Below are 11269 nucleotides of genomic sequence, written 5' to 3'. Positions count from 1 at the left end.
TAAAACCCATAGAGATTCTATAGGGTATTGTGAAAAGGAAGATGCGAGACAACAAACCCAAACACACAGAAGAGCTGAAGGCCACTATCAGAGCAACCTGGTCTTCCATAACACCTCAGCAGTGCCACAGACTGGTTGCTTTCATGCCACGCCGCATTGCTGCAGCAATTCATGCAAAAGGAGCCCCAACCAAGTATTGAGTGCTGTACATGTTCATACTTTTCAGTAGTCCAACATTTCTGTGTTAAAAATCCTTTTTTCTATCGGTCGTCAGTAATATTCTAATTTTCTGAGATACTGAATTTTGGGTTTTCATAAGCTGTCAGTTATAATCATCAAATTTAAAAGAAATAATCACTTGAAATATATCAGTCTGTGTGAAATGAATCTATATAATATATGAGTTTCACTTTTTGAATAGAATTACTGAAATAAATCAACTTTTTGATGATATTCTAATATATTGAGATGCATATGTATTAACAATATTTACAAGAAGAAGTTTCAATAGGATATTTAAATTGTGTATACAATCAACGCAGACACGATGAAACTAACTAAATTATTAAACACAGACACACACGTTCTGTTTTCCATCCTCCTGGCCATGGTGCGGTCACGGATGGCCGGGCCCGACACCTCTCACACTCAAAGTCCTCTTGCTCTTTGAAAGTAGACAGGACAGTGACAAATGTATTATAAACATGGATGGCGACGTGCTCCGAGTCTAGAGTCCCTTCCCCACCCCATAAGATAACCCTATGTTGTATCCTATCTTACAAAACGTGGGTGGAGGTTTTGCACCGACTGAGTGATCTATGTACGTGTCGTTTGTTGCTCAGGCTGTATCAAAGAAGTTAAAACAACCAAACTGTGTAGGTCTATATGGCCATGGGCTAGTTAAGTTATATTGTGGGAAATGAGAGATGGGTTCCTAATATTTTAATATCTTTCGTGATTCTGTATCATCACTTTGTATGCCAGAGGCATAGATCGAGGCATGTTAGTGTGGTCGTTGACAGTGTGACGACCCCACCTCTTTGGGTTGCTGGGCTGGCTGCTTTACTTGGTTTGTGTGTTTTGTGTTGCCCGGTGTTCCCAGAGCACACCCCACTGGTTCCATGAGGAGAGGGACAGAGAGAAAGGGGCTTGTCTTTGCATTTTTTCTTACCATAAAACAGGAGGACTCGTCCAGTTTAATCCACACATGGATCCAGTTGATCCAGTTTGACAGTCAAACAACAAATGAAATGATAGAATAACACAACATTTATATTTAACTGAATCAAGATTTGGGTGTGGTGTTAAATTTGTAGGTTGTCCTGACATCTTCCAAGCAGCCATGTCTGGAGGTCCACCCTGCATGCCAGCGCCTATGTGCCTGATTGAGAATTCAGAGGAGGGACTGCGGACGGTGGAATCAGCCCTGGACATCCTCAGGGGGATCCAGCAGCCTGTGGTGGTGGTGGCTGTGGTGGGGTTGTACCGCACTGGCAAGTCTTACCTCATGAATCGACTAGCTGGGCAACAGTCAGGTAAAACACGCACGTACACTTATAGTCCAGGCAAAATAGCGTTTTATAATTCTTGTAGTCAGGTAAACCACACACGTTCACATACACACACACAATTCATACACACACAAAGATGCTACAAGGCATATAGACATATGCATAGGCTACAAGCTTACACACACACACAACACATGCCAAATACTCATATGGGATAGTTACTTTATGCTTGGCCCAGCATATTTTTGTATTGGCACTATTGACCAGAGTCATACTGAGACTGTGTTACACTGTGTAATGAACTACAGGAATATTTCAGATTCCAAGCACAGACTGGAATTAGTTGTTTTGGGATATGTGGCAGTAGAGAGTTTTGGTCCTGGTGGGAAAAAATACCTGGTATAATCCAAACAAGAGACTCTGCTGTGTGTTTTAATCCGCAGCAAGTACAGCTTCAGATGAGCATTCCAGGTCATTTTATAATTGTATTGCACACATACAAACCCACACATACATAAACACACACACACAGAACAAAAAAGATAAAGGTACATTGCAAATTTGTCTTTTGAAAGTGTGGGTATTCCAAACTCATACCTGGAATAATAAACATACCTGGAATAATCCAAAACAGGTGACGCAGAAGGAACAGGCACTTTACTACAGTGTCTCATAGTGCCTTTAGCAAGAAATAACTGTTTGATGTTAGGTGTCATGGCTGCCATATGTAATAGTTAGACAGCTGATGGGTCTTAAATTCGGTGCAAGTACAGCTTCAAATTAGCATTACTCCATTCCCTCATTTTATTGCATTCACACACACCTACACACAAACACACACACACACACAAACCTACACACACATACACACGCACACACACACAAACCTACACACACTTACACGCACACACACACACACACACACACACACACACACACACACACGCACTAACAAAAAATGCAAAACACATGCAAAAATGGGCCGCCATCAGTCAGGATGTGGCCCAAAAGTCAATTCACAGCATGCCAGGGCGGATTAAAGAGGTCTTGAAAAAGAAGAGTCAAAACTGCACATATTGACTTTTTGCATTAACTTCATGTAATTGCCAATAAAAGCCAGTGACACTTATTAAATGTTAGTAATTATACTTCAGCCTTCCATAGTAACATCTAAAAAAAAACACATCTAAAGACACTGAAGCAGCAAACTTTGAAAATGCATATTTGTGTCTGTAGTGGCTTAAAGTTCCCTTCTTTTGGTCAGTATGTAGTTCTTATCTTAAACCTTAAGTAACCACTCTTAGACGGAAAGAAAACGAGTCTACGCGTGTACTGTATTTCAACAACGGTAGAAAAACTGTGTTCGCTCCGTCTTTTACTGAAATTCTGACAAGTGCAAGAAAGTGACAGTTGATACATCAAAAACAAACAATTGATACATTGATGCGTGAGCTCGCAACGTCACAGCTCACCTCTGGTTATTCCAAACAATGCAATGCGTGAGCACTAAACATATTTTAGACTGAAATGTAAACTATAAATACAAATATGCTATCAATGTAAATAACAATCACTAAATATTAATCTAAGTTATATAATGTCTAAGTTTAACCAACAATATGAAAATGGCACTAACAGTGTCATTCTCAAAACTTTTGGCCACGACTGTACTGCCATGCACCATAGAACCGAAAGGACCGGTCCAGTAGGGCCTACTTTTGAACGTCCGACTTTGTTTACAATTCAAATATATCTGTGGCCATGGTTTGTGGGCCAAATGATGCATCAATGAAATTAAAAACACCATCACAGTAAGGCCTGGCCCCTTTGTTGCGATGACAACATTGATAATGATTTCAAATATAAGTTGTTTATTTCAGGCTTTGCTCTGGGCAGCACCATTGAGTCTAAGACCAAAGGCATCTGGATGTGGTGTGTGCCTCACCCCTTTAAACCAGGTGAGCAAATCTATTCATTAAGACATACATTTGTTTTTTTTATGTTGTTCATTGGTAATTTCATTTTCTTTTTTTCAAACTTTATCAATAATAAGAATGAGAACAAAGATCCGTTTGTACCCAACCATAGTACCAATGTTGGTTATGATGTTATTTGTCGGCGTGACATTACTGTGGTTCTTCATGGAAACTCTGTGACTGTTGTGTGTCTGGAGGAGGTGTGTCGTAACCATGGTGATAAAGCAAATCAAATTACTATTGTTACTGTTGTGACTATTGTTACAAAACCATAACGTAACGAAATGGTAACATAACATAAAGAAGCCAAAGAGAACTGGTGACGGTGAAAGTAAATATATTTATTAACAAACCAAGAGTTAACGGCAGGAGAAGGTGGTGATGAAAATAATTAATAACAAAAGAGAAAGCAAACACTCACACTGTCTGCTGGAAATAAAAAGGAGATCTAAGCTGCTCGCGTTAAACAAAAGGACATAGAAATGTGGTGAGTCTTCCGGGTAAACTTCCTCCTACTCTAATCTCGAACTAGTCTTAAAGCGTGCCCAAAAGCCCACCACCAAACACCACCAACGCACATAAATCAAAAGGTTAACTCTGCGTCCAAACGAAACTCTAATAACGATGTTTAACAATGCTAAAGCAGGGCACCAGCGGAGCGCCGTGCAGCAGGCCCAAAGAAAACCGGAAGCGTAGAAGGGGTGTGGCTGGACGAACGGGGAGAGCCAGAGAGCCGGAGAGACAGCCATGAAACGCGCAAGGGGCGTCTTTTATAGGCCAAGGCCCGCCCACAAATGCGTCCCAATCGGACACCAGGTCACCTGTAGAGGGGGACAGATAGAAACAAGCGCACAGACGGGCACAATACGGCTCCCCACGTAACACCCCCACCCTTAAGAAAATAAATTGGGGCTTAAGCTAACAATAGCCATTAAACTTAGCACACACAATGCATGCAATATTTACAGGAAAAATGTATATAGCTATACATACACGAGTATACAAAGAACACGAAACCATTCATTCAGCAGCGTCTCACTCACTACTGAACGGCTTATCATTCCGTAGTGTCTCACTCACTACTGAACTGTGCATCACCCAGCAGAGTCTCTCACACACTACTGAGCCGTAGGGAAACAAAGAAAAGGGTTAAATGCAATCATCAAAAAACATTTGACTAGAGTTGGTTTTGTTTTTAACTAAAGACACAATTTATTTGACAATAACCAATACATTAAAACCCTTGAAAAGGCCCGTGTGGAAGCGCGCCATAGGGATGATGCTTAATTGAGCGCAAGGCGCCGACATCATTGTCACGTACGACAATATTTAGCAACATCACGGTCATACCTGGCACCTAAAAAAAAGAACGAGTGACTCGCCCAGGTACAACAATTTAATAGGGAACTCTACACTCATCTTGCGCCGGGGCCGTAAGAGGTCTCCACTCGCGCATTAAGACACCATCTCGAGAAAAATAGCCATGAGGCCATCGCTCAATGTCCTCGTCGGACATAACTGCAGAAAAGAGCGTAGAAAGAGAAGGGTCATTTTGAGGTTCCTGTACAAGATGCTCTTGGCTCAGCCAATTTTGGAGCATCGGAAAGAGATGGCGACAAATGTAACAAGAGGTCGCCACCAAAGAGTGAAGGTTGGACAAGAAAAAACTCAATGAGAACAATTACATCTCAAAACCTTGAAATAGTACACTATTTATAGTACAAGGCTGACCACTAAAGGCGACACACTTTGCATAAAACGAATCCATCCAATATGAACGGTGCGAAAATTGTCACGTTTAGTGTCGTTCACAAAAGGCAAAACAGCAATAAACAAATTAGATCCAGGAACCCATTAACTTGTATATTGTTGTGCCTGGTTCTTGCGCTTTAACGAAAAACACTCGGCAAGAACATGACCACGCTTCTTACAGTAGCTGCACGTTGGGGTTCCTCTGAAACCCAAAGGCGCACGCTTCTCGAGAGAAGGAGCGGCAGAGTCGGAAACTTCATATAAATCCGGGGAAATTGAAACATTTTGCAGTGAATGAGTGAGAGCAGGCATACGGTTGTGCATGAGTACATACTCGTCAGCAAGCACGGCAGCACTAGCAGGGGTCAAATCTTTATGCTCACTTATATAAGTTGCGACTGATTGTGGCAGACAGTTTTTAAAGTCCTCAAGAACCATGAGATCACGAAGAGCTTGGAATGATGTCACTTCTTGAGAGCCTAGCCAACGATCAAAGAGCATCTCTTTTTCTCTAAGAAACTCCACATGTGCGAGGGATTCAGGCTTACGATAATTTCGAAACTTTTGTCTATAAGCCTCCGGCACGAGCGCGTAAATAAGCAAGATGGACTGTTTCACCTTCTCATAATCCGCCGCGTCTTCCATGCTCAACGAGGAGTACGCCTCCTGCGCCTTGCCTACAAAGACACATTGGAGAATCATGGGCCAAGCTTCTTTGGGCCATTTAAGCGTTGTTGCAACACGCTCAAAGTGCGCAAAGAACTTATCCACCTCATCTTCTCTGAAGGGAGGGACAACACGAATGTTTCGCGTCACGTCAAAACTTTCTGGCCTAAGTAGTACACCAGCCTCACGGGCCTTCAACTCCATCTCTTTGATACGTAACGCTTGTGCGTATTCCATATCTTTTAATTTGCACTCCTGTTCTCTTCGCTCACGGTCTCTAAATGTCTGCCTATCAGCCTCCAACTTATTTTTCTCACGTTCCCACGCAATTTCTTTTTCCCGCAGCTCTAAACGTTTCCACTCTAAAGCAGTCTTTGTAGTAGACGGGCCAGGAGAGCGAATGGTCTTACCGGCTTCGGGCTCATCAGGGCTCTCACCTACCAACAATCCAAGACCACGCAAGTCTGCAGTGAGTTTCTCCTGCAGCTCAGCTAGCCTAGGAGAACCACGAACTTCCAGTTTGAAGTGGCCAGCGATTCGGAGCAGATCATCGCGTTTAGCCGTCAATAATGCCTCCAGAGTCGGAGACAACACAAACGCATCTATATCAAACATTACTATACACGATATCTATCGCTGCCACAGCAAAGGCAATAAATAAATAAAATACACTGGACGTACCCTGCGTAAGTCACCAAGACTATGGCAAATTAGACAATCACAAGGCAGCTGTGCGGAGCAGTGCGCCCACAACGAAAAAGATTTTTCCACCAAGGGAAAATCAGAGCCAACGTTTCCAACTAAGAATTTTGGTTCAATCCCGGACGAGCCCCCATTTATGTTACAACACCATAACGTAACGAAATGGTAACATAACATAAAGAAGCCAAAGAGAACTGGTGACGGTGAAAGTAAATATATTTATTAACAAACCAAGAGTTAACGGCAGGAGAAGGTGGTGATGAAAATAATTAATAACAAAAGAGAAAGCAAACACTCACAATGTCTGCTGGAAATAAAAAGGAGATCTAAGCTGCTCGCGTTAAACAAAAGGACATAGAAATGTGGTGAGTCTTCCGGGTAAACTTCCTCCTACTCTAATCTCGAACTAGTCTTAAAGCGTGCCCAAAAGCCCACCACCAAACACCACCAACGCACATAAATCAAAAGGTTAACTCTGCGTCCAAACGAAACTCTAATAACGATGTTTAACAATGCTAAAGCAGGGCACCAGCGGAGCGCCGTGCAGCAGGCCCAAAGAAAACCGGAAGCGTAGAAGGGGTGTGGCTGGACGAACGGGGAGAGCCAGAGAGCCGGAGAGACAGCCATGAAACGCGCAAGGGGCGTCTTTTATAGGCCAAGGCCCGCCCACAAATGCGTCCCAATCGGACACCAGGTCACCTGTAGAGGGGGACAGATAGAAACAAGCGCACAGACGGGCACAATACGGCTCCCCACGTAACACCCCCACCCTTAAGAAAATAAATTGGGGCTTAAGCTAACAATAGCCATTAAACTTAGCACACACAATGCATGCAATATTTACAGGAAAAATGTATATAGCTATACATACACGAGTATACAAAGAACACGAAACCATTCATTCAGCAGCGTCTCACTCACTACTGAACGGCTTATCATTCCGTAGTGTCTCACTCACTACTGAACTGTGCATCACCCAGCAGAGTCTCTCACACACTACTGAGCCGTAGGGAAACAAAGAAAAGGGTTAAATGCAATCATCAAAAAACATTTGACTAGAGTTGGTTTTGTTTTTAACTAAAGACACAATTTATTTGACAATAACCAATACATTAAAACCCTTGAAAAGGCCCGTGTGGAAGCGCGCCATAGGGATGATGCTTAATTGAGCGCAAGGCGCCGACATCATTGTCACGTACGACAATATTTAGCAACATCACGGTCATACCTGGCACCTAAAAAAAAGAACGAGTGACTCGCCCAGGTACAACAATTTAATAGGGAACTCTACACTCATCTTGCGCCGGGGCCGTAAGAGGTCTCCACTCGCGCATTAAGACACCATCTCGAGAAAAATAGCCATGAGGCCATCGCTCAATGTCCTCGTCGGACATAACTGCAGAAAAGAGCGTAGAAAGAGAAGGGTCATTTTGAGGTTCCTGTACAAGATGCTCTTGGCTCAGCCAATTTTGGAGCATCGGAAAGAGATGGCGACAAATGTAACAAGAGGTCGCCACCAAAGAGTGAAGGTTGGACAAGAAAAAACTCAATGAGAACAATTACATCTCAAAACCTTGAAATAGTACACTATTTATAGTACAAGGCTGACCACTAAAGGCGACACACTTTGCATAAAACGAATCCATCCAATATGAACGGTGCGAAAATTGTCACGTTTAGTGTCGTTCACAAAAGGCAAAACAGCAATAAACAAATTAGATCCAGGAACCCATTAACTTGTATATTGTTGTGCCTGGTTCTTGCGCTTTAACGAAAAACACTCGGCAAGAACATGACCACGCTTCTTACAGTAGCTGCACGTTGGGGTTCCTCTGAAACCCAAAGGCGCACGCTTCTCGAGAGAAGGAGCGGCAGAGTCGGAAACTTCATATAAATCCGGGGAAATTGAAACATTTTGCAGTGAATGAGTGAGAGCAGGCATACGGTTGTGCATGAGTACATACTCGTCAGCAAGCACGGCAGCACTAGCAGGGGTCAAATCTTTATGCTCACTTATATAAGTTGCGACTGATTGTGGCAGACAGTTTTTAAAGTCCTCAAGAACCATGAGATCACGAAGAGCTTGGAATGATGTCACTTCTTGAGAGCCTAGCCAACGATCAAAGAGCATCTCTTTTTCTCTAAGAAACTCCACATGTGCGAGGGATTCAGGCTTACGATAATTTCGAAACTTTTGTCTATAAGCCTCCGGCACGAGCGCGTAAATAAGCAAGATGGACTGTTTCACCTTCTCATAATCCGCCGCGTCTTCCATGCTCAACGAGGAGTACGCCTCCTGCGCCTTGCCTACAAAGACACATTGGAGAATCATGGGCCAAGCTTCTTTGGGCCATTTAAGCGTTGTTGCAACACGCTCAAAGTGCGCAAAGAACTTATCCACCTCATCTTCTCTGAAGGGAGGGACAACACGAATGTTTCGCGTCACGTCAAAACTTTCTGGCCTAAGTAGTACACCAGCCTCACGGGCCTTCAACTCCATCTCTTTGATACGTAACGCTTGTGCGTATTCCATATCTTTTAATTTGCACTCCTGTTCTCTTCGCTCACGGTCTCTAAATGTCTGCCTATCAGCCTCCAACTTATTTTTCTCACGTTCCCACGCAATTTCTTTTTCCCGCAGCTCTAAACGTTTCCACTCTAAAGCAGTCTTTGTAGTAGACGGGCCAGGAGAGCGAATGGTCTTACCGGCTTCGGGCTCATCAGGGCTCTCACCTACCAACAATCCAAGACCACGCAAGTCTGCAGTGAGTTTCTCCTGCAGCTCAGCTAGCCTAGGAGAACCACGAACTTCCAGTTTGAAGTGGCCAGCGATTCGGAGCAGATCATCGCGTTTAGCCGTCAATAATGCCTCCAGAGTCGGAGACAACACAAACGCATCTATATCAAACATTACTATACACGATATCTATCGCTGCCACAGCAAAGGCAATAAATAAATAAAATACACTGGACGTACCCTGCGTAAGTCACCAAGACTATGGCAAATTAGACAATCACAAGGCAGCTGTGCGGAGCAGTGCGCCCACAACGAAAAAGATTTTTCCACCAAGGGAAAATCAGAGCCAACGTTTCCAACTAAGAATTTTGGTTCAATCCCGGACGAGCCCCCATTTATGTTACAACACCATAACGTAACGAAATGGTAACATAACATAAAGAAGCCAAAGAGAACTGGTGACGGTGAAAGTAAATATATTTATTAACAAACCAAGAGTTAACGGCAGGAGAAGGTGGTGATGAAAATAATTAATAACAAAAGAGAAAGCAAACACTCACAATGTCTGCTGGAAATAAAAAGGAGATCTAAGCTGCTCGCGTTAAACAAAAGGACATAGAAATGTGGTGAGTCTTCCGGGTAAACTTCCTCCTACTCTAATCTCGAACTAGTCTTAAAGCGTGCCCAAAAGCCCACCACCAAACACCACCAACGCACATAAATCAAAAGGTTAACTCTGCGTCCAAACGAAACTCTAATAACGATGTTTAACAATGCTAAAGCAGGGCACCAGCGGAGCGCCGTGCAGCAGGCCCAAAGAAAACCGGAAGCGTAGAAGGGGTGTGGCTGGACGAACGGGGAGAGCCAGAGAGCCGGAGAGACAGCCATGAAACGCGCAAGGGGCGTCTTTTATAGGCCAAGGCCCGCCCACAAATGCGTCCCAATCGGACACCAGGTCACCTGTAGAGGGGGACAGATAGAAACAAGCGCACAGACGGGCACAATACGGCTCCCCACGTAACACTATGGTTACCATGTGTATCACAGGAAGGCTTTGTTAGTGACAATGGAATGACCTCTGTTTCAGAACACACACTGTTGCTGCTAGACACTGAAGGACTGGGTGATGTCAACAAGGTGAGAACACCAACGTTTCACTATTTACATACTGTTATACTCATACCCTGTTAGCTGCAGTGGTAGGAAGACATTAAACTGAATCCTGACTGGTTTAAAATATAATTCTGAACTCAGAAAATTGGTAAATAAATTCGATGTACTGTATATTCCAATCATATACTGTATACAGTATATTATGGCTAAGCAAACTCTAGATTTTGCATTCAGAAAATAACAGGGTAAGGAGAACAAAAGTCAAACAAACAAAAAATAAATGTATGGCCTACTGTCGTGTATGGAGGCAGAGAGAAAGACCTTTAAATGCCATCTTCAGGAACATGATTATAATACTGTAGAGCAGAGAATGATGGTTGGATCTTCTGCCTGTATAAATAAATTAATAATTGTTCAACCAGCTGAATGCCCCTCAATAAAAATACATTAAATCTCATTGTAGGGCGACCTGAAGGCCGATGCGTGGATCTTTTGTCTGGCCGTGCTGCTCAGTAGCACCCTGGTGTACAACAGCAGAGGCACCATTGACAACGAGGCTGTAGAGAAACTCCAGTATCCTGTCTGTCTTTCTGTCACACACACAAAAAAACACACTTCCAGCAGACAGATACACACACAGATATGTATACAGACTGACATCCGCACACACTTTCCCCTTTCCTCGTGGCCTCAACACCTAAACAGTGATGACTACTAGAGGCGTGCCAATGTCATCAGCTGACAGAAGCTAATTGCTGAATTATTGATTTTGGCATTTTTAACACAAAAAAAAGCGGCAGGAACATCAGAGC

At 43.3% G+C, this 11269-nt stretch overlaps 1 protein-coding gene across 1 annotated transcript in view; it reads left to right on the top strand.

The window, feature by feature from the left end:
- Positions 1-1342: 1342 nt before the first annotated feature.
- LOC308367375 (guanylate-binding protein 1-like) overlaps positions 1343-11269 on the top strand; it is a gene marked incomplete at both ends in the record, with an annotated part of 51138 nt that continues 41211 nt past the window's right edge. The window contains 4 exons of the mRNA XM_080841276.1: positions 1343-1535; positions 3392-3469; positions 10432-10481; positions 10921-11030. Coding sequence (XP_080697402.1) covers positions 1343-1535; positions 3392-3469; positions 10432-10481; positions 10921-11030 — 431 coding nt within the window. The remainder of the gene's footprint in view (positions 1536-3391; positions 3470-10431; positions 10482-10920; positions 11031-11269) is intronic.

The sequence above is a fragment of the Sprattus sprattus genome, assembly GCF_963457725.1.
Source record: "Sprattus sprattus genome assembly, chromosome: 1".
Taxonomy (NCBI): domain Eukaryota; kingdom Metazoa; phylum Chordata; class Actinopteri; order Clupeiformes; family Clupeidae; genus Sprattus; species Sprattus sprattus.
Note: the sequence above shows the minus strand (reverse complement) of the source record. Positions and strands in the feature narration are given on the sequence as shown.